Genomic DNA, 27,558 nt, shown 5'->3' with positions numbered 1-27,558 from the left:
CTAACAGTATTTCATGATTACACTGAATATAAAAGAAAAGGACCTCCGTAGAGTGACACTTCTGTACATGAATGCATTTGCTTGTTTTGTACATAGCTGTAATTGTTAGCTCTCATTTTCACATTGTCTCATTCTGTCTTTCACCAAATGTTATGGCAACTCCATAGTAGATCACTTTGGCAGTCAGTTCCAGTTGTGTAGATGGAGGACCAATGGCCTCTCTTCTTCAAACAATTGACTCAAATGAGTCATTGTATCCCAAAACTTTTATTCCTGTCATTCCATCAGACAGGCCATCGTGTGCAGCATAGTTCCTTGTATAGTCTTTTAGAGTTTTGTCGTTAGCGCATTTGCAGCTAACGCACATTGTGCTAGTGTGAAGAACCCCCTTTTTCTGGCTGGTCTGTAAAAGGCCATTTCACAGTTAAGTCCCCAAGCAGCAGTCTTGTTCAGAGGGTGAATACGAGAAGCCAGAGGCTCTGAAGGGCCAATAGTGTTGATCCTTTCACTCCAGCCAGATGCTAGACCAGTGGTTCCCAATATATTTCCCTCCACTTGCACTTGCACTCAAAGCCTCTCCAGCTTCTTTTACATTGTGCCATATCTGATTATTTTAAGCTTAAACTCAAGCAAGACCTCTCCTAATCTTTTAATTAGGAAACACTGTGCTAGCCCAGATAGACCAGCCTATTAGGGCATGCAGCTAATAAGGCTATCTCAGTAATAAAACTGGCTGTTTGAAGTTTACATTTCTTGCAGCAGTATTAGACAAAATATAATGAAAGCTTGAAAGATGATGTTCATGATGGGTGCTCGTTATATGACACTCATGAGCCATGTAATACATACATTTAAGCTGGAGCATCTGAGTTAGCTGTATTAGCTACAGTTGCAAGCCTCTTGATTTTATGACTGGCTGGGGTAAAGACCTGCGTGTGTCATTACCCTTCAGGGCCCCAGGACTGACACTGACCTTTGACATTAGGGCAGTGAGTCACCTCTGGGAGAGGCGTGGACATCCAAAGGAGATGCAGGTCAATGAGGAAAGAAGAAAAAAGTATCCAACCACGGTCTGCATTTACTTAAGGAAGTTAAGACTTAGGTTTTCACATAAACAGGCAAAGTTGTCATTTTGTTGAGCAATGATTCGGTGGAAGATACTTTTTCACTCTTGTGGTCACTTGCTCTCCTCTCAGCCTTGCTCCTCGGGTTTCTCTTTCCCACCTCTCTCCTCCATCATCTTCCAGTTCCAGTTCTCCTTCACAGGCTGTTTTTATCTGGTAACTCTGCCTCTGGACTGCGGGGAAAATACACAGTGGCTTTGTGCTCTTCATAGCGGTCAATGTGCTTAAGGTGTACCACCATGTGCAGGGCATAGGCTAAAACAAGGAGCAGGATTAAGGATGTCACCAAGCCCATCAGGATGGCTGGCGTCAAGAAAGTAGCACAGTCGCTGGCCGACGCAAACTTGTCTGACTGCACATTGAAGGCTTGGATCTGGAAGAGGAAAGAGCAGAAGGGAGATGAGATTAGGCTACGTAAAGGGGACAACTTGCTATTACTAGGCTGACCAAGCACAGAGACACTGGACAGATGGACAGGTTAAGACATGACGGCAGATGGCGAAACAGGCGAAGTACAGACAGACAGACAGACTGACAGACTGTCTGACAGAAGGCAGACACACAGACTGGCGGACAGCTTGACAACCAAACAGAACTAGGAGGGAAATAACTTGCAAACAGACACATGCATGTAGGAAAGTACAGGAGTCTTTGAAGTAACAGTGAATGTGCAGACATTAGAGGAAATAGACATCAAAGCTCTGCCTCTTGTGCAACAGTGTACCTGGAAATCAGTGAAAGTGATGTGCCAGTTAGCGGATGTGTCAGTGTGGGAGCTGGGCACTAGCAGGGTGTCATATTTGTGCAGACTGCTGACGTGCTGGCAATGGTAGGATGATGTGGCAGGAGCGTAGACCTTGCTGGCGTTGAATGTAGCCTCCTGGGTCCAATTGTAGTGGATGTGAACACTGTCTAGTGTGAACCAGTTTTGACCCGCTGCCTCATAAAAAGTGTTTGACATTTGAAGCCTGATGGACAAGACAGAGGAGTTAGTTATATGCATATTCTTGTGAAGAACATTCTGTGGGTAATAATGCAGGATGGAATTGATTTTATCAATTTCAAAATGGATTTAGTTAAAAAGGAGAATGTGTGTTTTACCTTATAACCAGACCTCGCAAATCCTCCACATCACCAAATCTTAATGACAGTCTGTGGCAGAACAAAACCAAACATATTGTTATATTTCATTTAGAAAAAGTAGTAAATATTGAATCATAGAACCATAAAATGTGATATGTCTTTGCCTGAGTTGTAAATATACTGTTAAGTCCATTCTTTCTTGCAATGTATGAGCAACAATAAAAAAAAATCCCCTCATTCCAGTTAGTTTGTGACTTACGTAGCCTTGTCTTTGGTGCAAACGGAGCCTTTAGTATCCACGGGTGAACTGGGGTTGAACACTCTGTCAGTCAGATCAGTAAATGTATGGTTCTTGTAGCGGATCGCCAGGCGCTTTGCCTTAAACAGAATGCAAGTCTTCCCATTGTAAGAGACGCTGAGTGGCCCATAAGGCCCCATCAGAGACTGGAGAAGCTTCCTTTTACTGAGAGACATACCAGGATGATGCCATTTAAAAGGCTGCAAACACAGGAAAAAAGGAATTGTGTTAAAAAGCTAGGAAAGTATGGGCTTCAACAACTTTATTCCTGAAAAAGAAAAATGCTTCACTTTTAAAATTGTATACATTTTTTTTCTTCTATTACAAATAAAACATACGTTTAGAAATATAGATTCATAAAATCCACATGTTTTCATTTACATTTTACACAGTATCCACAGTACTATATAAGCTGTAAAATGTTCATATCCTGGTGGTTTTTCTGAGGTTATGGAAGCTCTATAAGCTAAACCTTGTGTTGAGCTAGTGTGTTCTGTATATCAAACTTATATATTTCCTCTATAAGAAAGCCCAGTACATTCAGTGGAGACCCGGTCTACCACACTGTAATTTTAATTAATGCAAGAAGACAGTATTGTCATGTCACAAAAACTAAAATAAAGTGCCTTTGTTCAGTATTATTCTTCTGGCCAAGCTTGTTTTTGTTAATTGTCATCATAAAATATCAGCAAAGATATTTAAAAAAAACAAACAAAAAAAAAAACACACAACCTGATCCAAGTGATACTTATATCAATCTATATACTTTAGAGGTTTCATTATATTAGGAAAACACACAATATGGATGTATGTGATATGTAGCACAATTCTAACATCATTCCTGAATGCCGAGAAAAAGACTGCAACATAAAAACAAATACTTTAATACACAGCAAGGAATTAAGTTGTTTTTTTGTTTTTTGTTTTTATCAGGGCTGCATTCCACTGGTTAGCTGTAATACTTATGATGAAGTAGAATATTGAACAAGTGGAATGCAGGTCATTAAATACACCTGTGAATTTTCTATTATTTTAAGTCCAAGTGCCTGCTGTGAAAAAGGTCTAGAGCTGATCATTCATCCAGTCGTCTGTGGCACTGACAGTACCCATGCCGACATTGAAATGACAGTAACTTTTTATTCATAATGCCACTATATGCGCTATAGTGCTATTATAGTCCGTGTGTCACCGTGATATATGCATATTAGACACTTCAAATCTCGATACGGCCTACGTGAAGAAAGCTTGCATCAGTGCACAGCCTCCATTTTACCTCCGATTTATTCATACCGTGATATTTCATTTGAAAGGGCATTTTTAAGATCACCTTTTATTTAAGCGTGCCATGATGATCAGAAAATGTCAGCTATGTTTAAAGTGCACTGTTCCAGACACCACTTGAATCTCAATGTGCAAAAAAAAAAAAAATAATACCAGGAGCTCTTTAGATTTGCATATAGCTGTGTGTAGAGGCTGTTACACAGCACTGGCATTAGTGTGCAGCCACACAGTGACTGCCCCCTGTAGCTTCATAATCCTTTTGCTTAAAGGCTACAACTCACCAGAGGGCATTCATTTACTTTCCATGTAAAGGTTTAGCCACAGTGATTATGTCAGGATTATTATTATTTTGGTTTAATGGAAAGTATTTGAACAATACTTGAACAAGTGGGTTATGGTGACTGAGATTACAAGTACACAGTAGAGTAGTTTAAAAAAGGATAATACTAGATGTCACTAAATGTATATTAGGTATAGATGTTCCTGGATGCATCAGCTGATAAAGCGTTCTGTCAGGTTTTCCTGAATCTTCAGTCACTGTGGTCTTGTGTGTGGGTGGGAGAGATGTTTTACCTCTGGTGAATATGAGACCAACATTATTCTTGCATCCAAGGTCATGCAGTGTGGCTGAGTGAGCATGCTCAGTTTTGTTTATGTGCATCTCTGTGTGTTTCAGTGCATGTGTATGTGGACGATGAGATAGAGGGATGATGGTTGAAACATTGAGGAAATAACCGAGAGACTGTACCTGCAGTATTCTCCTGAGTGGGTTTTCATCTTCAGGTGTCAAAGCTACCTCTTCACTTTCTAAGCCGTACTCCCCATCTCGACCTGAAAGCACAAACACAAGCGTCTTTGTCATGACATATTATATACATAATAATCTGCTTGCAAAACTGCATTGTAGAATACAACATAATCATTAAAAAAACAGATCATTTTAAAAACACTTCACACACATTGAATGCAAATACACAAACAAAGCACAGACGCCCTGCATTTACCTCGTCTCTCAGGCTCATATCTATTTCCAGTCGGTTTTGCGTCATTGTACTGACTCATCAGCAGCTTATTTCACTATTACCGTAGTATTGTTCAGTGTATACAAATACTGTTTATCTGGTTGCAGAACCATCCCATCCTATCATATCATTTTAAAAATATTCTGTAATTTTTTTGGCTTTGGGTCAAATTATGTAAATGTAGCCACACAGCATGTCACTGTTGCATTTGGATCACATATAAGTCACATTTTAAAAATCTGATTAAATTGCTATGTCGGTAGGATGGCTCCGGTTTAAGAGGGGAAATGCATTTGTCAGGTCTGTCCGACACATCAGTGTCAAAATTACTAAGGCAGGTCTGATTGAATCAGGTCTTGTGTCATGGCAGATTTGTTACTTACGTGACGTGACTCTTGTGGCTTGATGGGGGTTGTCTTTGCTGAGGAAAAAAAAAAAGAAGAATAAGGTCTTCTGATGTGAAATAAACAAGAATAAATGAATAATTTTCTTTTGTATAAAGCCACATATAATGTACAACTTCTTTTCTGAAGCAAAGTGATTGATTGAAGACTGCTTGAAAGGTATATTACGGCAAGATTTTGCCAACTGGAGTGGTAATGTAATGCACAACTGCACAAATATAACTACAAGACTGAGTTGTTCAAAGGAAAACCTGTTCTCTGCCGCAGATTTATTAAACAAAATTTCTCAATTGAAAATCTAAAAGAACTTGTTGCAATTGAGAAACAACTTTTCTGGGCTCATAAGGACTGAAGAAAACTTTCACCTCACTGAGCAAAAAGAGGAGAAAATCTTTCTATGGAATCAATAATGATTTTGCTTATATTTTGCAACCACTAACAAATCTAATATTTCAGTGTAGACAGGAAAATATATTTAGTAAAATACTAGAAAATCATGTCATCATCATATCATCTAGTTTTGCTGTGACTCTGACATAAATAGAAGTTACTATTAGATAAGCAACCTGAACCTGAACTGAACAACAATAGTCTTTGTCAAAGTTCAGATCTCCTACACTTGATTAGTGATCCACGATTTCAGAGGTCAGAACAAATGCATTATTTAGTGCTTAACCTGTCCTGGCTGTTGCAGGCTCTGACATCATGTCTTAATCGCTTCACCTTGGTCAAGGCGAACGCCTCCCTCTAAATTTTGCATCATCAAAACTTTGTAGGTAGACCTTACAGGAGCAGAACATGCAAGAATTGCACAGAACTAAAAGCCTTCTGCATGAAGAATAGATGGAAGTCCCAGTGGCATTGACCTACATTGTGCACGTGTGACAGACGACAAACTGCTTCCTTCTTTCTTCTTCACATGTTTGCCCAGCTGTCCTGTTCAGTCTAAGACTAAACCCTACATAGCCTAGACTTCTCAAAGCTAATCCTGATCCCCTTTTAACTGTCTAATCACAAACATAATGTGCCAATGGACTTCCTTGGCAGCCCTAACTTGGGCAGTTGTGCATGTTGTGATGGTCCAGCCAAAGCTCTGACTGTGGCCTGTTCTGACCCAGCCTTTGTGATCATCTGGACTGGCTCTCTAATCCCCACATAACAGTCAGTTATAATGAGCTTGGAAAAGGTAAACCTTAATACCTGTGGGACTGGGAAAGACAAAAGTCTTTTCTTTTCACGTCATCAGGCATCACACAAGTATGTTTCCAGGCTTCAGTAGTAAGAATTTTAACTCAATGAATTGCATCAATTCAACAAAAAATTTAAAAAAATGCACTAAAAGAGGTACATTTTTATGGATAACCTGAAGTTGAGTCTTGTTGGAAAGGCCTATTTAGACAATGGAATGAAGATGATCCCAATATTTGATGATCAGCTCAACTCAAATCTACTCATCAGTTTAGTTTGTTCCCTCATCCACTCAGTATCCCCTGGTGTGGGAGTCCTGGAATAAAATTCAACATGACTCCTAACACCACAAATAAATACATGTGGAGTTGGCAGAGTCTGTGTTGGTCGTCATGGAAGTAACAGCCTGAAAGCAGTTTAGTCAGGAATAATCAGTTCCAGGAGCCTGGAGCAGCTATCTACTTGAATGGCGTCCACCTGGGCAATATTGTGGTGCCAGATGGATTAGGATTACTGGTAGGAACAAACCAGGTTCATTTGGGCCCAGATATGGAGAGACATTTACCCTGTACAAGGTGAAGAGATTAAGGCATGATGTCAGAACCTGTAGAAGTCTGGACAGTTAAGGAGCTGAAAAGTATCTGTACTGACCTCTGAAATTGTGGATCAATGAGATTACGTCTGGGGGATTTGAACTTTGACAATGACTATTGTAGTCCTGTTTGAAGTTGTTTAGATGTATGTAATGTAAAAAATATCAATTTCTAATTCAAAACAGTTACATTAATATATTAGTCTGGTTGCCAGACAGTGAATTTTGTGTATGGTAAGTTCTTCAGTTAAATTAAAACTTCAACTAAAAATCAGATGGACTAAAAGTGGGATAAAGAAGTAGAACATGTTCATAGCATGCAACATGTAAATGCAGACTGCTTTCTCGTTGCTCAGTATTCAGTTCCGCCTTAGATTAGCTGTAGATTAATCAGGTGGCTCGCTGCAGGAAATCAAAGTGATTAGAATTAAGCCTAAGTCCATTTGAACAGATAATGATGGCTGCACGATGACGTTTGCAGAGGTTGAATGAGTCAGTGATCAGCAGAATGGTACTATACTGGCATTCCCAGCATTTTAAGTTTTATCAGGTGATATTTTATGGTACATGTGCCAACTTCCGCATCAGCATCATGACTGGCTAAATCCAAACCTCATTGTGGTACGTGTGCAAACTGGGTGCATGTCACATGCAGCATGTGTTGAGATTTCTTAGTGCTTGTAACTGAATGTTTGCATACCTTACAAGAGATAATGTGAGAAAGAAAGCCACAGTACAATAGTTTTGTTTGTTTGTTTTGTTTATTTGTTTGTTTGTTTGTTTGTTTTTTAGGAGGGGGAGTTGTTGGGTTTTTTTCTTTTTTATCTGGTCCTTATTAGATTTTAATGTTGGATACTTTTAACCTGAGATATTGACAGCATATTAAAATGTATTAATTTATTTTACAAAGGCGTTATTTATTTAGCATACACTAAATTAAAATTACAGTAATGAATAATCCTGCTTCTTTTCGGAGTTGATAATAGTTATTATTTTTTAAGTATTCTGATGTTTTATTTGTGTTATTTTTGTTTGAAATAAAGAAGATATCAAAGAATACAACTAAACTCAAATACATAGGCTGAGCATTTTGTTGAAAAACTATATAGTGCATCTTTTGGAATTATTATTTTTCCACCTTTGAGTGTGAACACATCTCTAAAACTTTTTGCACTTTGCTTGTTCTGAGAATTTAAGTGTGTGTACACACAATGCCAAAGAGGAAATACATCAGAGCTTATTTTAGAGAGGGAATCTTTGCAGCCCATGAATCTATGTCATTTCCAAACAATCTGCTGTGATTATAAAAAACAACATTAAACATAACACATCCTGTTTTCCCTGGAGTATATGTCACAGAAAGGTCACCTCCAAATTAGATCCAGCAATGCCAAAAATAAATAAATAAAATACAACCACCAAAAAAGCTGCACTCTATAGGCCTGAGTTAGCTTGTAAAAAATTATGTTGGTCAGAATTACTTGTACAAAGAGAAAACAAGTATTTCTTGACAAAAAGGATTGCCTTGGAAAAGGTTGATCTCTCTTAAATGAAAGTGGCAGTAAAGCTCAGGTTTCCAAAAGTTGCGTCTGAACAACCAGCAGGCTTCTGGAATCATCTCAGAACAGACAGTAGGATTAAGACAAAGTCAATTAAACATGGGATGTTTGGCCATTGCACATGGTAAAAAAAAGAAACCCAGTTTATCAACACAAACACTTTAAAGCAGCAATCAAGCATGGAGGCAGAGGGTTGATGATATGGAATTGTGTCATGCTCCTCAGGATCTGGGCATCCTGCTGGCAACAAGTCAACGTTGAAGGCTGCATCCTAAAGTATAGGGTCAAATGAGACACCAACTGACTGACAGCAAAAGCTTGGCTGGAACTGGGTCATGCACCAGAATGCTTGGGGAAAAAGGAGAGAATCATGAGCTATTTTCACACGTCCAGTAGTCTCCTGTAATTCTGGAGAGATGTGTGAACACAAACATTCATAACACTCTTTCTCAGTTGCAATTCTTTCCGTTATATAATTTTGTACCAGTATGAAGTCGTATAATTATGACTATCTGACTAACCCTAAACCATGTTGTATAGATCAGGGGTCATAAGATTCTCTTTCTCGCAATATGATAATCAATTCTATAAGGCCAAGCAAAAGAGGCTAAATGGGGCTCAGTGGTTATAATCATTATGTACTCTTTTTTTTTTTTTTTTTTTAAATAAAAAAATGAATGGCATTATTTTTATACTGAATGTGGTAGTATATATTGCATATTCTTGCTCAAATGAAGTTATATTTACCTAAAACCTTGAGAAAACCACTTTTTCATATCATTATGAGAAAAACTTTAGAAGTGGGAGAATTTGAGGGTTACTATTTCTACATGACTCTGAATTTGATAAAAGCTTATAATTATATATTCCAAACTTGTGTTTATTTCACTGATATATAATATAGGGGCGCTTTAGAAGGTCAAGTCTTGGGTTAGCAGTGTTATGTGTCCAGAAAAATTGGGTCAAGTTTTTCTATTGATACATTTTTTTCTTCCCCGGTAGTTTTAGAATATTTCACAATGCCGATATCAGACTTTTCTGGTTGAAATAGTAAAGGAGTTGCTCAAGTAGCTTGAGATAATATCTTTATATGTCAATTGTCATTTGCAACTAAAATCTTGGTCCCTTGCATTGATATGAAAGACAGTAATGATCTAAAAGCAAAACATATCTGAAACAAGCGTTTAATAGGTTTGGCAGACGCACAGACTGAATTACACAGAAGTGAATAAGCCTTTACTCCTGCACACCTACAAGGCCTCAGATGGCTGAGGGGCCACAGGACTCTCTAACAGTGTGAGTGTGCGAGTGCGAACCAAAACCCTGTCGTTTGTTCTTGTGCCAGTTTTGCGAGGTCAGCAACCCTGGGCTGCTGCGCCCCATCATTGGTTCAGCCTGTCACACGGTACTTGGGTGCTGAGCAGGCCCTTTACATAATCAAAGCAAAGGCAGAGCCACTCCTTGGCTCATCTCCCAGCTCCCACGTACGTAAATATGTGTGCATGCAACAATGCAAACGTGTAACTACATATCATACATGTCCATGTCACCAGTGGGAGATTAACTCATTACGGTTACGATAATGTTATTATAAGAGTTATTTTTAGACACGGCTTTTAAATATTAATAACAGTGCTACTCTTGGTATCTCAATCAATACACTTTCACTCTGCGTCCTTTTCCAAGCCTACAGCTGGATAACTGATCCCTCATCTGTACCTCTGCTATGTACAGCTGAGCTGAGAAAAGGTGTGGTGCCTGCTCCCAAAACTTGTAAACAAGTCCGGTTTGAATCAGTGACCCGGAGTGGATCCCTATATTCTGTATAGCATCTGCAGACATACTGATCAACAGAGTACAAAAGTTAACCTTTTTTTTCCATTTAGTACATTTAGTTTATTGTGATATGTACCAGATGAAAGCACCAGACTTTAAACCGTTAGATTTTGGTTTCCTAGCGTAGGATGTCACAGCATGTATTGGGCTAGTGACTCATATTTCCTTGTACTATGCTTGCATGAAATGTCAAACCCAGCTCTGATTTCCTTGTACATTATAAATTAATTTTGTTGGGTAATGTTGATGTCAGATTTCCAATTCTTTGTTGTGTTTAAAACTGTATGATTAAATATCATGAAAATTGCCTTGCGCTTGTTAGGGCAGAAAACCCGCAGCATAATCCCACTCTCTGCAGGTGCTGGCCTATCAATAGATTTATTAGCACAGATTAAGCTTTAAGGGTTGACTGAGTTGCCGGACACAGCCGTGCCATTTCAGTATGGCTTTGATTGTAAAGTCAAATTTGACCTCAGGTTAAGCACTCTTCTTGTGTAAATCTTCTGGCTCCACAGAGATCTAAGGGTTAAGGTTAGGACACTTAAGATGGCAGCTGAGCATTATAAATGCATTCTAGCAAAGAATTTTATATGTTTTCAAACATGTTTATTTGATCATTTCTCACTGTGGCAGATTTGAAGGTTTGTCTCTTTGGAAATAAAGTTAACTTGAAACTGAAGTTAAATATTATCTGAATAACTCTATAATTAGCTGTTTGCTTTTTAACTCTTTAATCATTCCTAAAATAGGGATCACAAGAAAATCTATATGTTGACCTACCTTTTTTGCCTATGTTTAGATCAGTTCACCAGAGATCAAATGCAGCCATACCAGCTGTGACTGCATACAAATAAAGAATTTTACACTAATTTGTACTCAAATAAATTAACATTTTATTTTATATATTTATCTTTCCGATTAGAATGCAAATCCCACATTTTGTAAAAGAAAAAAAAAGTTCTTTAGCTTTTTTTTTTTTTTTTTTTTACAATAGATGCCAAAATCAGCTATTGGCCTTTTAACCCTTCAATCTCTCTTTAAATAGAGCTGTATAGTCAATCTTTGACCATGAATCCTCTACCTTGACCTGTAATCTGTATCTATATTTGTCATGCACTGCATGCTTTTAAGCACTTGTTGACTATATAATGTGTGGGATTAAGCTGATCCCACATTAACTTTGACACTTTGATACAAATGCTGCTTAAAATCCAGAGCGAGCACATATGCAACGTTTTTTTCAAGCACCTTTTATGTTAGCTTATCTTTTGTTTCATAATACAAGCTGACATAATCATAAAAAACACGTGTTACTCTTCTGCATATCCATTCTTCATTAAGTTGACATCCATCATTTTTCTTTGGACAGCAAATGAATCATATAATGCAGTCTAAGTGTGTGTAAGCATGTAATAGCTGACTCCAGAATTAGGTCATGTCTAAGTGACTTGATTTTTTTTTATTTTTTTTTATGACTTTTATGGGACATGTCAACTTAACACCAGTTTTAATTAATTATCCAATACAGTGGGCTTAATTGAAATGTGTGGTTTTCTCCTTTTAAAGGGTTGACATGTAACAAGGCATGAACCGCATCAGCATTTTTGTAAAGTGTCAGCGACTACAAACCAGAACCATAGAATCTCTACTTGCAATAGTTTTCTTCCTCCTTGCTGACTTTGCTGTTGATGGATTCTGCCCAGATAGGTGAAAAAAAAAAAGTATTTTCCAACATTTCAGCTTAGCTCGTTTTCCTCTAATATGTATCTATGTTTGGATCTTGCTTTCTCTGTAAATGTATTGAATCTTAGAATGTTTGGTAATCCTTGTGGATTGCGAAGATGTTCAATTATCATACACGTATATTTGCACGTTTGCTTATGTGAATTCATTCGGAGCCAATGCTGAATGTGTGCTTTTCCTGACAACGTGTGAGAATTGCATCACCTTTTTCAAAACGGTTGTCATTAACAGGAGTGCAAAGTCAATCATTTAGTTTAATAACAAAAAGGTTAATCTCTGGATAATTTCAAATTATGCTAATAAACAAATAAATACAACAGGGAAAAAATTAGGCTTTAAAAAACAAGGTAGTATGTTTGAATACCTTAGTAACTGTTTGAGACCATAAAACAGTTGAAACACTGCTCAAACAAAACTTCCTGGAGAGGATTTAACGAGTTAATGATGAGTATAGAAAATACAAAGCATTTTAATAAATGCTTTGTATTTTTATCTGTGTTTTTTTAAGACCTTTTTAAAAAAATGCTGTTTTGTTATGCTGGATTTTTGTTGTGCTTTCTGTTTGTCTGTTGTGCATTGAGCCTTAGGGCCACTTTAGTTAGTATTTTCTTCCACTTCCACACTGTCATAGTACAGCACAGCACTTAACACGGAAAAATCTGGCAACGGCCTGATTTCTGCCAGTGAGCTTCCTGCAGCCTTGAGCCCATCAGCAGCCGAAGCCTCCAACTCACTGCACCTTCAATATTTCCAGCAAATGTTACGCTGCCTCCAAGGCTTCTTATACTGAAAGCATGAAAGGTTGCTATTATATAACAACATATTTGAGTGAGTCAGAGCTGAGACCAGCACGGTGACTGAGGCTGTTACGTTGCAGAGTTACATTCAAAGTTTGATACGCAGAATAGGCTCAAAACCCCTGAAGAAATTCACGTAGCCTGTCTCTGTCACTTTAGTCGAAAGTGAATACAGAGATATTCCAGGATTTTAATAAACCTAAACTAAATACATAACCCAGAATGCTCTTAGTGGCCCAGACCTGAAAACTCCAGATAAGAATTTTTTTGTGCAATACCTATGAGCATGACTGAAATACTTTTTCATTCTCTAAAAAGTGTTAGTGTTCTGATTTTTCAGGAACAACAGAAGAACTAACAGCAAATAATGAGCATTCAATCAGCAACAGCAGCCTGTTATGGATTTTGAGCGCGTGCGCATGGAAGATTGAGTGAGCCATCATGCATGGCATAGTTTCAAGAGCCTTACATGGCTTTGGCACAATTTTATAGGTCTTTGCTGTGATGTGTCTGTAAGCAGGCAGGAACATGGTGCTAAAGGCCCTGGCTGCCTGCTCACTCCAGTCTCTGTGACACTGCTGTGAGACCCTGAATATTTCATCCAGATTTGACCTGCAAGACTGCATGTGCCTTACATGGACAAAGCCGGCTAGAATTCCCCTCTAATGACTGCATCAGTAAACAGACCCCAACAGACCATCGTTGATGCATCCTTTTCTTTCGTCCCTCTCCCATCCTTGTTTACCTTCCCTCAGTCAGGCTCCCCTTTCTTCTCTCCTCATTCCTTTCCTCCCTCTGTACACCTCTCCTGCAGGCCCACTACCCAGCCTTATGTAGCTCCCTCTTGCCAGACCAGCACTACTGTACATAGACAACAGCCCCATGCATAGCAGCATCTGATGGGTCCCCAATACTGAAACAAACAAAGCCCTGCAGCACAGCCTTCTGACACAACAACACTCCCTCATTTCACAGTCTGAGATTTGCCCAAGGTGAGCTGGAAGGTAGGAAAGGGAAGCGAGAGGTGGTATAAAGGGGGGGAAGAAAGCCCCCTTAGAGAACACATCAGCATCCCTGCATGCATCTCCCTGTACCCCTCCCCCCTTTCCTACACCCCTCCTCTGTTCATAGCTGTAGGAAGGATGGATTTACCTTCTATCCAGGATCTCAGGCACTTCATCATAAATAAGTCCGGGCTGAAAGTCATCATCAGTGAAAGAGAGCCCAGGCCGGCTGAGAGTGGACAGCAAGGCGAGGGAGCAGAGGAGGAATGCGTGTGCAGCCATTGAGACGATAAGAGGAGACTGCCGCTGGTTGAGCACCGCTTCATAATCTGCTCTTCAAGCAGCGCCTGAGTCCCAGCTCCTCTGACTGGCAGCCACCAGAGCCAATCAGCAACTAGCACAGCCGATCATTGTGCGTCACAGTCCCTTCACTGCACCCTCCCTCCTCCTCCTCTCCACCTCTCCCCTTCTCACCCTACTCCCTACTCTGTCATCCTCAGTCTGCTCACCCTCCCACATCCACTCCAATGCTGCTTGCTCCGCTCTCCTCTTCTCTTTCATGCACACATAGCTGCAGGCAAGCCCTAAACATGGACAGCAGCTTGTTCCTTTTTTTTTTTTTTTTTTTTACAAAACATCTCATCATACCTGCTTTTCCCACAAATACATAGCCTAACTCCTAGGTTACACATGTGGCACACACACCTGCCCTGAAACCACTATAGTTGGCTCACACAGACATACGCTCATACCTCTGTGGAAAATAACCTGGGAATGTCAAGGTCAGGTGGAGTAGGAGCCGGATGAGAGGCTTTTGACATGTCTTTAGGTGGCTGGAGAAAAAAAAAAAAAAAAAGGAAGATAAGGAAAACAGAGCAATGACTGCATGACCTAGATCTTCAGCATGTTGCCACAGTAGCAGAATTAATTCACTTGATGTGTTGTTGTGAGCACCGAAAGGGCCTACGGCTGAGGAAATTGTCCACTGAGGCTGCAAATATGGATGACAGGAGCAGCTGAGCAGCCGTGAGATAAGATGAGAATGAGGGTCCATCCCGGACGACCCTGGCGGCCGATCCCGTTTCCTTCTCATTATTGAGCCTCTATTCCGCCTCAGGATCTTGATACAACCTCTCATATATGTTCTTTCCATAACCAATGACATTCAGAGCAGAGCGTTTAGGCTGGTTACATAACTAAAATGTTGGGACTTTATATCATTTTCACGTTGATGCGTGGTCACGAATTACACTGCAGAGGAAAATCTTTGATAGCCTGTCTGCTGTTGTTTTCTATTACTATTCCTACTTCTGTTGGCCTTTAGTTGTTCAATACTTAAATAGTTGTAGATTAGTAAATTGTTGTTACTAAAACGGCCTTTGATTTAAATAAGCACCTGAATCACGCAAATAAAAGGTGACTAATGGATAAGAACTAACTAGATAGCCTACTTTGTGCCTAAACTTTCCCGCATGTACATACTTATTTGTCAGTCAACAGGGACATAAGGCAAATGAGCTAATGACTTAGTGACTATTAACTTTACATGTGCATTCTTATTAAACTGTCAGGCTTAAGATGTCATTAAGTGTGTTTGTATGAGTGTTTTGTGTGTGTGTGTGTGTGTGTGTGTGTGTGTGTGTGTGTGTGTGTGTGTGTGTGTGTGTTTGCTTAAGTTAAGTGCTGCTGTGTGAAAGAGGTCATCTCTGTCTCTAAGGCCATACAGTAACAAGAGGTGACTAAAGGCTGTCTCAGCCCTCTACAATGCGTCTGTCTGCCATGGTCACTTCAGCAGGCAAGTGTGTCAGTATACTGGAAGGAAAGTGCAAACTGGACAGTCAGTGCTGCCATCACAGCATGACAGCATCGCAGTAGACGCATAGGTTTGATGACCTCAGAAGATGATATAGCTCTGTGATGTCATGAAGTTACATATAACTGAAGGTGACGTTTATCATGTTTAAGATCATTATTTTTTCTCCTGGCTGGCGTGAGATGATAATCAGTGGAGTGTATTGTCATGCTGCTTCTTAAATTTGATACAGGTTTGTTAAGTGTAGGCATGAAGTATGACTTTAGGTTAATTATACCCAAATAAGTTTGTCAGAAACTTGCTTGTCCTGCTGGTTATTTGCCATCAATTCATCCATCTGTCTTCAGTAACTGCATCCAGGGCATCAACAATCTCGTCAGTAGATCAACACAGAGACAAACAAGACAATGAACATGTCAATTTAGAGTCACCAGTTAACTAACATGTACGTTTGTGGAAAGTGGAACTGCAGGGAATCCATGCAAACGCAACACAGAAACGTTCCAGTTGAAATTTAAACCAGGAGCCATCTTGCTTTCATATGGCAGCACCAACCACCACAAAACCTATTGATTATTCATGAAACAGAAAAATGTGACCTTTGGACTATTTTTGAATGAAAGTAATAGGAAATGTGATGCCAGCTGCTGAAACGAAAGAGATAAAGTACAACCAATGATTTTCAAAGCAGACACATTCAACTTCCCTGTGGCTCCAAAACGAGCTTTTCTTAATGTCAGAAGGCGAGTTTATTTGTAGAGTAAATTTTTCATTCATGGAAGCAATTCAATGTGATTTACTTAAGAAAACAATCATAAAAAAAAAAAAAAAAATCCAAGCAGTAAAACAGTTCAAATTCATTAAGACATAACTAAATGTGAGTGTAAAGTGATCCTAAAATATACAGCATGATACAAACTAAGTGAAAATGACCAACAGTGGTGTAGATCAGGTAAACAGTACAGTGCAGGTTTCTTACATAGTCACATGAGAAAAGAAATTATTTTTAACTTGTACCTGAATGTTTCATGTTGGGTGAAATTCTCCAGCTCCACTGGAAGTTTGTTCAACTCATTTGCAGCATAACAGTTAAATGTGGCTTTCATTGGTTTGGTCCAGCTGACCTGAGTCCCTGCTAATAACAGCTCTACTAGGTTTATATTCTCTGAATATAACACAGATGTATTCTGGGCCTGAAGAGTTTTCAGATATATTCTGTGACAGGAAGCCTCTGCATAGATTTAAAAACTGGTGAGATGTGTTGAGGTGTCCACGTCCCTGTTAAATCTCTACGCTCAGTGCTCAACAATGCTCTTTTTGGAACCTGCACTTTCGAAAAGACCATTCCAGTAATCCACTCACCTGAAGATAAACACACAGGTGAGTTTCTGCTGGTCTTTTTGGGATGTTTTTGACTTGGTAAAAAGCTTCCACAGTGACGCTGATGTGGCTGTTGAAAGTCAGGTCTGGGTCCATTAACACTCCAAGGTTACCAACTTGGTCAGTAGTTTCTAAAACCTGTCTGAAGGTGTTAAGACTCTTTTGAATTCTTAACCAAACAGAATTATCTTGGGTTTGCCCTTATTTAAGTGCAGAAAATTCTCTCTCATCCGCTTTTCTGTTTTCTTACTCCAGACTATGACACAGTGAGTCTGTATGGTGACAGAGGGGATTTAATAATAATAAGACAGAGAATATATTTTTAAAATCTTTTTGCAGTTGTAAGGAAGATCAAGTACTTACATTCAGTTTTCTTATAGCATCACCGTGGTAGTTAAGATAGATAAGGGATACTGCTATTAAGAAGTCAGGTAAAAGCTTGTAATCATCTACTTTTGTTGAGAATAACAAATGATGTCTGTTCAACCCTTCTAAGGCTGTAGAGCGTTTGCCGTTGTCTTCAGACAGGCCGTAGGGTGCACTTTTGGTGATGTTTTGTTTTTCCCAATCTCGGTGAGTCAAACTGCATTTTAGATTATGAAACAGATCGAAAACACAGAGCTACTGTCTATTTATAGAAAGGAGCTCACATCCAACTTTTTAATCCAGCTCTTTATGCCCACATAGAACATCAAGGCCTGCAATACACAGTGTGATGTAACAGGTTTGTGGAGTGTAAACGGCTCTGCAGCATGTGTTCGCCCTGCTATATGACTGCTAATCTATCAGCCTGGTATGGGCATCTGATCTCTGCAGTATCTGAGCCGTAGCAGCACTTATTGAAATGCTAACCCACATTCATAAAGAGGCTCCAAGTGTTGTGGGAGGTGCGTTGCTGTTCGCTGAGTATTTATAGTGTGCTGTGTATGCAGCATATGTGTATGTTTCTCTGCATTTAGGTCACTTTGTTAATGTTCATCATCGAAAACATGATGGGAGAGGCTTTGTTGTTTACATGTTTTTATTGGTATACATACTTGCTTTCTGTCAAAACAAAGTCCCTCATACTTTATTGTTTGTGTTGCTGACTATGTTCTCGGAAAACACATACAGAGATTGCGTAATCTTCTCTTCAAAATAAGTCAGTAAATAAGGCAACATGAAAAAACGACAGTGATCAGCATCTTTATTATTGATGCCATGTATCGTGTTCTGATTTGCTTTGAACACTTAAACATCCCATCTCTCGCAGATTCTTTTTCATCCTTCATATGCACACTTCTACAAGTGTTATTTATGCATGACAGACAAATGTCCAAATCAAAGACTCCTTAAATATATATATTTTAAATGACACCATGATCCTAAACCTTCTTTTGACTTTGCATTCATCTACACATTATACAAGTCCACCACTTAGCAATAACATCTTTTATAAAAACTAACCTATTTATTAAATATAGAACAATCTCCAGGTAAGCACACAGTTTGCTGATTAATCTGCTAAGATTATATAATGTTCTTAAAAGCTTTCACTTTGTCACTGTTACGTGTCATATAGGATTTGTCCCAGGCAATATCATAAATGGAGAATATCTGTAAGCAATTAAATACTCTTCTTGCATAAAGCTAAGAAATTAGGCCTTATTGTCTCTCTATGCATACGGTGAAAACAATATCAGTGCACTGTTCTTTCTTTAAAACACTATTGAATAAACAAAGACTCTTCTTAAAACAATACCTGTTCATAAAACACAACACCAAGCAGTGTCGGCTTCAATTAGTGAATCAAATTCTGAGTTGCTCTACTCCTTTAAGGTGGTGGATCAGCCATGTGATGCAAGAAGGAGAAAACCCTCCTCGCAGAGCAATGCACAGATGTGATTGGCTGAAAACTGTGAATGGTAAACCTTAGTGATTAACATTCATGTCACAACACTGCAGTTTCATTCAGGCTCCTCTCAGTTGACGCTACACCAGACTGTACCACTTGAGGCTGCTCGCATCTGAATTCTGCAGCACACGTTCAGCTTTCCAGCGATATGGGCTTAATTAATGAGGCACAATATTAACATAAGAAAAATGCAAAGACGTGGTATAAAGGGATAACCGTCTGGCTTCCAATAAATAACACTTCTGCACTGCTAGACCACTTTTTGAAGTTCTGCGCATTCAGCTCGACCAGTGACACAATAAATAAAAGAATAAATTAAGTACATTCAAATTACATATATTACTTTTTAGTGTTATGAAAACACTTCACACTGAGTGTTACAGTACTTTACTTGAAGCTTTTAGTTGTAAAATGATGTCGCCTACAAAATATCAGACTGAAGTCGCCTGTACTACACTCACCTGATATGCTCTCCTTTTACTAAGCATAAACTGAAAAAAAAAAAAAACCCACTAAAACTAATACATTCCAAATGGCTAATATATATAAAAAGTGAATGTCTGAATAATGAAGCTGCTTTTCGATGTAGTTTACATTTCAGTCTGGCATTTTTCTTGCCCTTTTCTCCATCCCTTCACAAAAAACGCCTTAATGCAGTGAATGAAGATGAGACAAGAAGGAGAAAACACTCATTTCAAGCTTTCAAATGCACCGAGGCCATCTAGTTAAAAGCTGACCTAAATCTATGCACAGTGCTTTGTTAGACTACTTTAGGTTAAAAAAAAACGACTCACCACAAACGGAAATTGATGAGTCAGTATTATTTCCAAATGAGTTTTTTTCTTGTCTCTGACTAATCCACGAGAAAAATAAAAACCACACATAATATCAGGAGCACAGATCTATCAATGTATCGTGAGTATATTCAAGCTAAACAACTATCATGCCAAGTCTATGTCTGATGGACAGCCGTAGAGACAGTCATGTTTGTAGTATGGTCAGATAAGAGTTACCTTCCCATATAATTTGATTGTCTAGAAACTAAATGTAAGAGAGAGAGGCACCAGACTGTAATGAAAGGACAGTAAAACAAAGCAGTACACAAATAAAGAAGTCTCTCTATATATATATAAATATAAACTCTAGAACCGTCCAGTTACTATGGAGTTGGTCAGCGATTGATCAGTGCACGCAAATATAAAACAGCAGTCCTGGAACAAACAGTTTACTCTATTCCAAGATCAGCTTTATGCTTCCAAACTTTAGCAATTTTCCCACGTGGCAGGAGAGATAAATCTTACCCCAGGTCGGCGTCTAAAAGCAGCTATACCAATCTATAAAATGCGCATAAAAGAGAGAAGGCACAGAAACACAAACCCACTGTAGAGTGAGGCGGACAGACAGCAGCAGCTTTTTTTTTCAGGGGCCAGACTGGAGGAAGCTGCAGGTCTGCAGATAGGTTACTTGCAGGTTGCGATGCCTGTCTGCAGACGTGTATATGTTTGCTGTCTGATTTTCAGCGAGTTTGTTTTGGACCTCTACGTGGATATGACTGAGTTGGTTGTCATTCTACATCTGGTCTAGATATGGACATAACCACAGATTTGCATCACTAGAGCCAGCATCACATTCAGTGGATAATAAACCCAGAGGAGGTGATTCACTGCTGTTCATGAAGTCACCCCTGCAGACAAAACTGGCTTTTGTCTTTTCATCCAGTGAGTAACTACCTTTAAAGCAATAGATCTCTGATGCTTTCTTCCATTTTCTCTCAAGTGGAAGCTCCCTTCATGCTACAGATGAGATGCTTTCCTTTTTATTAGACCACTTCTTATTTCAGCAGCTATCTTCTCCAGGGTGGTTAGATTTGCTGCCTTTGACTGGACAGGTTCTGTCTTATCACCAATCCGCTGGACCGCAGTTCTGTTTGTTGTCACACCTCCTCCTCGCTTCTTTTCCTGTTCGAGTGTGCCTCCAGTCTTGTTGCTGTTATGCTGGTTGACAGAAGCTGTAGTTTTTACAGGAAGGAGGACTTTGCCCTGGGGCAGTCGGGGGTCTTCCCCGATGTTGACGGTCAGGTTGGTGTAGAGGGGCAGCAGCTCTTTGGAAAGAAGCTCATAGGTCAATGAATTGAGGCCATCAGAGCGCCAGTTGAGTCTGGTTCTTTTCAGAAGATCAAATCTAGGATGACAAATGTCATACTCTGTGTCTGCATCGATTTCATAGTCAAACTGTACAGGAATAATACAACATTTAGCACATTTGTTATTTAGATTTCTTTCAACAACTCTAGAAAATCAAAGGAAACATTAATCTTTGAGTTCTCAAAAAAGAAGCTAAATACGATGTGTGTCTGTGGCTGTAATCATATGTACCTGCGAGGGTTTTGCTCATTGCCTCTGTCTCCTTTATGCTTTATCATCTTGTAATGACCAATGGCCACCGGGGGGCGCACAATCTTCATCCCAGATAGACGCACTCTGGAAAAGAAACAATCCACAGGAGTTGGAAGAAACTTTGTCTTCTCAGTCACATATTTCCACAAAGTGAAACTAGAAAACTAATCTCAAAGTCATAAACTATTAATGCTGTTTGTTGCTACATCTCCAAAGTGAACTACTCATTTCAGGTGATTTTTAGGGAGTTCATTTCAGAGCAGAAAAGTAAAAGAAACTAAGAAAAAAAATAACACTGTGGTTGGAAAAAAAAAAACTACTTTTATAGCCTACTGGTGATGCAAAACACTGTGGTTCCCGTTTTCCTTCTCTTGCTTGCGTGTCACTTCAATTATCTAAGTCAATCAAAACATGATGCAACTAATGTTGTGAATGTCCTCCATGAATTTTAATTTGCAGACATCACTCAGAGCTTGTCACAGTATATTGGCAAAGTAGAGTCAGAGAGTGGGGAGAGGAAAACCACAGCATAGCAATGGGAAGAGTCCTGCTTAAAAACTCTTAAGCAAGCACCCTTGTCCAAATCTGCAAGCTAGTTGATGCAAACATACCCACTGAGCCCATTCCATGAGATAAAAAGGAAAGCGTCGGCAGTGGGAGTAGACATGAGGATGAACAATGATGTAAGGACATAAATAAGTTAGGACAGGAAAATATGAGATCATGAAATTGTAAATGAGAGCAAAATGAATGAAGAGCAAAAGAAAAGATGCAGAAGAAAGAGGCAAGTTTCTAAGATGAACAGCCATGCACATCCCACATGCCAACATGCACAGTTTACACTTTAATCTGTCATCATGCAGGGCGTGCGCCTCAGTCCCACTCAGTCATTTTACCTGGCAGCAATGTCATCATCTTCTCCGCCCCAGCCCCAGTACTGGTTAGGGAAGCCGTTCATCTTCATGTACTGGTCTGGGGTCACCGCAGACACCCCACCAAAGTACTGTGGGTATGGCAACCTGAGAGGGTCATATCATATCCAATCTTTAAAAAGAGGTTTCAGGGACATAGAATAATACAAAAATCCATTCACACTACGCATTCACACTATTCTTCTACCTGTATCTGAACTTGTCCATGGCCACAGACAGATGTGTGGGAAACTGTTTGTGGCAGGTGTAAGTGTTGTGGTCGTTCTCAGGGAGCAAGTCGACATCGTGAAGGAAGATGCAGCTCCAGTCTTCATCTCTGAGGGCCTCCCGCACGCCAACATTTAGCAGTTTGGCTCGATTGAAAGTACTATTCCCCCACTGAGGCAAGAAACAAAAGCAAATATACTTGCATATTAATGTAGTAGCATTAAAAAGGAGATTTTAGCTCACAACTTTAACTGGCTCAGGAAAGGTATGGTACACCTGTAGATATGAAAATACTGAATATAAATACTCGGGGCAGAAGTGCAGTTAGTAATTCAAAGACCCTTGTCTCCCAAAAGGAAGGCACTGCATTATTATAGCTGGATTCAAAAAGCAAATCAACAATCTAGTATGGTTAAAATTAAGTCTGGGAATGGGACCTACAGGCATCTGGTGGCTTACCCAATTTAATTTAAAAAGAATGTTTTGTTTTGTTTCACTATGCTTGAGTAAAATTGACCATAGTTGTGCAATTAATGTGGTTTCTAATTTACTCAGGTTTAAGGGTGTGTTACACTCAAACACAATTCCAGTCGCCTCATTAGGCCAGAGACATGAATAATAAAGGTCCACAAACATTCACAAACATAATCTTACTTATCTGACTTAAGTAACAAATTATATTTGCACTATTTTTATTTTTATCTGAGTGAACTGCTAAATGACTACATTCAACATATTTTTCAGCGGCTTTATTAAATTAGAAGTACATCGGTGGTTTAGAATATCTAGAAGAGAAGTAAATTTAAGTTCCATGTGATCACAGTTTGTAGCCGACAACACTGCTGCGGACTATTAATTATCATACTAATTCTATATAGTTATTGCAACCAGTGGCTGAACAGAAAAATCCTGCTGACCACAACATTAATGAACCATCATTATATAAGAATTCTTATGGCACTGTTGTTACATCCATAAGCATTACATAATCTTAGCAAATGCATGAGAATTATTTACAATGCAATATATAAGTCATATATCTGCACTTACTGAACTGCTGTTGCTTTAAAACTACACCAATGTTAAGCTGCTAAATAGAGCTGGGTTTTTTTTTGTTTTTCTTTATTGCTCAGAAAACCATAAAAAGTAAGCTGTTTACAACCACTTGAAAAAAAAACTTCAAATCTCCTCCAATCTCATCCTAAAGCAGCCTGCAAGCCAACACAAATACATGACCTGACCTGCTGTACGATGTAGATGCTGTAGTGGATCTGTTGTCTCTGCAGGAAGGGGTGGAGGTGGTACAGCAGGGCACGGAGATGGGTCTGTCGGTTCCGGTATGGTACTACTATTGCTGTGTGGTGACGAGGTTCACAGTCTGGAGGCCGGTAACGTCCACCAGGTAAAACCAACGGGTTCCTCTGTCTGATCTCTTCCAAAGACAGAGGAGAGGACAGATGGACAGAGACAGGTCCAACTGAAGGAGAGGAGAGGAAAGAAGAGGAAAGGAACGAAGAGGAAAGGAATTTTTGGTGCTGTCTGAATTAGTCTTCACAGCAGATTTTGCACAAAAAAATACAATAGCTACAATTGCAGCGCCTTTCTATAGGACTTGAACAAATTACATGTAGCTCCCCTGTCCCTTACCCAGCAGGGGGGATGGGATTGGGCAGTCTCTCAACGGTTGTCCTGTGGGAGGAATTCCAGCACCAGAGTTGCGAGGCGGGGGAGGCGGTACTCCTAAATGACTGAGGTTGGTGTAGACGTCGTGAGGTCGAGAATAATCAAACTCAGGCTCCGTGGTGTGCACCAAGACAGATACCAGACCTCTAAAGCCCCCAAGGGAGAAGTAGAGTACAAAGGCAAACTGGAAGCCTATCAGCAAGGCTAGTGTGCAAGGGGAGTCCAGAGAGCGACCGCAGCAAGCCATAATGAAGAAGACTGCAGAGATAAAGGGAAATTCCAGGTGGGGAAAGGTGACGGAGGGAGGAAAAGTGAGAAGCAGCAGGGTGAGGAGGATCGAGGGGGAGGTTTGAAATGGACAAGGAGAGGCAGAAGGAAAGGAAGGGAAGGAGGCACCCCAGAGTGCAGGCTCAGGTGTGCAGGAGGAAAGCATACACTTGCAGGAATGGGTTGTAGTTGTGGTGAAGCTCAGTCAGCACTGCCATCACCGTTTGACCACTGAAAGAAAAGACAAAATGCACTGTGATGTAAATATCATTTCCCTGCAACAGTTTTCAGTAAACTCCAAAAATACACATTTTTTTCAGAAAATAAATATATTTCCAACCTTTCTTACATTTATAAGTCAAATTGAGTGTCATGAAGTTGCATCGCGGAACATTTATAATTTACATGAAGTTGCCAAAAAACACAAGACACAGCATTACACTGTGTATCTGTGACTCCTCAAAACGGCCTATTAATTGTTGATGTAACAGCTAAGGTAAACAACCCGGCGGGTACAGCCCTGCACTGCTTGTTAGCATACCAGACCTCCAAAGAAGAAACCAGTATCACATCAAAACAAGAAGGAACTGTAGTCTGATGACCAGCTATGTTGAGTCGTGTGAACGGATCAGTCAAAGTTGGAGATCTCTGCTTTGTTTACGTTCCTCATCAGATGGGAGATGAAAGCCTTACTACATGGAATTGCATCTGTAACGGCTTTGGGACGTTTTGCCGTTTCTGAAATTTGAAGCATCAACATATGTATTGATCCATTTTGTAGAATGTTACATGTTACAGAAGTCCCAACAGTCCCAGCGCTGAACTGGCACAAGAAAGCGAGATCCATGTCGTGTCACAGCTACCTAAATCACCAACCCTTAACTTGTTCAGGATGCGCTGTGATCACAGGTAAAGCTTACAGTTTTGAAGAGCCAAAGATCTAATGTCTTCAAGACTTAACATTTATTCTGACATACATGACGAAGTTGAGAATTAGTCTTTTTGCTTTTCCTGACAAGATCAGACATCAACAGACAAAAACACTTCTCTGATCAAAACTTGCAAAGGTTTCATCCCTTTCCAATGATGCTATGGATGCAGACTACCTTGTTTTGTCAGGGTCTGATTAATACTTGACCAGGAAGGACACTCTCCACTGTTTTTCCTCTCTCCCTCCTTTCATCATCAGGCTTTCTGCAGGGAAAAAAAGCAGACCTGAATGAATGACAGTGCAGCCACTTGTCTTAATTGTGAAGTCTTGTGAAGCTAAAATAGGCAGGAGAATGACAAAGCAGCAACAAACAAATGTTTGCTGCTTAATTTAGCCAGGCTTATTTTAAGCTGACATTTTCACTGAGCGTTAATGGAAGCCAGTGATGCCTGCGAATGAAATAAAAACCAGCATGAGGCTGTCTAGGTGTTTCGACGATGTGCCATAGAGAGCCTTGCATGTGTTGCATTAACACTGGAAAACGGGTTGAAAGTTCTCAACATGACAATAACAAGAAGATGAAGGTAGAGAATCAGCAACGCCATGCTTATCAATACGACAGCTCTCCATCCAGGTGATTAGCCTGTGTTTTTCTATCCATCGTTTGGCCTTTGCAGACATTCGACTGGTATTTACATCATTAAACCCAACATGGCTGGCTATGTGGCTTCCCCTGTCGCCTAGAGAAGACTGTGTCTGAAGCAGACTTGCTGGTTTTTATTCTAAACTTCACACATGCTCTGCGGAAGCAGCCAACTCACCAGCACATCCCTGCGACATGTCAAATCCAGTCCCCGGCTTCCTCGGAGAGTCGACGGGCCGCTGCCGCCAAGCGGACCACCAGATGCCGTTTTGCTGGTCGCTCCTCCTCCGCTCACTTTCTCCTCCACAGCCAAAGCTCTCCTGTGCTGCTTAGAGACCGCTGCGGACCAGTTCACATGCAAGGGCATCGCCGCATATCTATCCAGTGTCAACACGGGCAAGTGCGCTCTGCTCTGCCGGAGGAACGGCTGAGGCGCGCCGCGGTGACGCGCTGAGCGCCACTTTTAAAAATGGAAAGAAGTCGTTCGGCTTTGCCACTCGTGCTCGATTTTAAAATATCCATCACATTGATTTAAAATGAAAATAAGACCGTTATGTATAAGGTAGTTACGACACCATTACAAAAATAGATAAATAAATAAATAAGCAATACATCACAAGATTATTCTTTTCAGACATAAGCTGAATCCTGACGTGCATCAGAATGATTATTTCCTTAAGTCAGACATTGAGAACACCCCACTCCTTGTTTCTCATTCTACATCGGGTTATTATCAAGTAAAATGTTAGTTAAAGACAGAATGAAGTGATCAATAACAACTTATATATAATTTAACTCTTTTAATAAACTTTTTAAATATTTTTAATAAATATAAAATAATATAAGCTTTGGAGAGGTGTGTGACTGACAACTTGTACAGGGTGTAGCCTGACTCTCACCTAATGACTGCTGGGATAGGCTCCAGCTTCATGTGAACATGGGTTCAGAATATGAATGAATAATAATAATTCTGTTTTCATTGACATTTTACATACGTGTTATGGAAACGGGATTTATAAGCTCATTTTACTTTTTCAGTTGTGTCAGTGTACATTTAGGGCAAATTTGATTAAATGTTTTAGTTGGTTTATAATGATGCAAAGACTATTCATAAAGACTTTTGTTTGTCTTTGTAACTCAATCTATGGTAGCCTCCACCGTTCAATTGTTGCTATAGATGACATCACAAAGGTAAACTCCCAGGTAAGTGAAGAAAAAAATTATTTAAAAAAATTATTTAAGAATACTCTCATGGTAAACTCTTAGGAATAGTCTTTTAGGGTTATAAAAATAAATAAATAAATAAATAAATAAATAAATAAATAAAAATTTTTTTTAAAAAACTCTTTTGGAGAAGAAAACCAGCCAGTGCATGGAAAAGGCCATACAGAGCACAAATTCTGTCATAAGAGAAAAGATAATGCACAAGGGTTCGTTAAAGAAAAGAGTTCGGAAAAACCATTTTCACATTTTTTTTAATA

General features: G+C 39.6%; 2 protein-coding genes across 2 annotated transcripts; both read right to left on the bottom strand.

The window, feature by feature from the left end:
- Window positions 1–1,260: 1,260 nt before the first annotated feature.
- On the bottom strand, window positions 1,261–14,213 carry LOC306754498 (V-type proton ATPase subunit S1-like; the record flags this gene model as incomplete). Its single annotated transcript, XM_079238517.1, has 7 exons — window positions 1,261–1,497; window positions 1,849–2,092; window positions 2,226–2,276; window positions 2,467–2,705; window positions 4,535–4,617; window positions 5,936–5,994; window positions 14,080–14,213. The coding sequence occupies 7 exons, from the start codon at window positions 14,211–14,213 to the stop codon at window positions 1,261–1,263; spliced, it is 1,047 nt and encodes a 348-aa protein (XP_079094643.1).
- Window positions 14,214–18,387: 4,174 nt separating this feature from the next.
- On the bottom strand, window positions 18,388–26,466 carry b4galt3 (UDP-Gal:betaGlcNAc beta 1,4- galactosyltransferase, polypeptide 3). Its single transcript, XM_079238890.1, has 8 exons — window positions 26,256–26,466; window positions 25,610–25,697; window positions 24,201–24,734; window positions 23,795–24,030; window positions 22,534–22,724; window positions 22,311–22,433; window positions 21,394–21,498; window positions 18,388–21,199 (listed from the first exon to the last, which is right to left on the bottom strand). Exons 3-8 carry the CDS (start codon window positions 24,667–24,669, stop codon window positions 20,812–20,814), a joined length of 1,512 nt encoding a protein of 503 aa, XP_079095016.1. The 5' UTR covers window positions 24,670–24,734; window positions 25,610–25,697; window positions 26,256–26,466; the 3' UTR covers window positions 18,388–20,811.
- Between the last annotated feature and the right edge of the window lie 1,092 nt (window positions 26,467–27,558).

The sequence above is a fragment of the Telmatherina bonti genome, assembly GCF_933228915.1.
Source record: "Telmatherina bonti genome assembly, chromosome: 4".
NCBI classification, from domain to species: domain Eukaryota; kingdom Metazoa; phylum Chordata; class Actinopteri; order Atheriniformes; family Telmatherinidae; genus Telmatherina; species Telmatherina bonti.
This window is presented reverse-complemented; position numbering and strand designations above follow the sequence as displayed.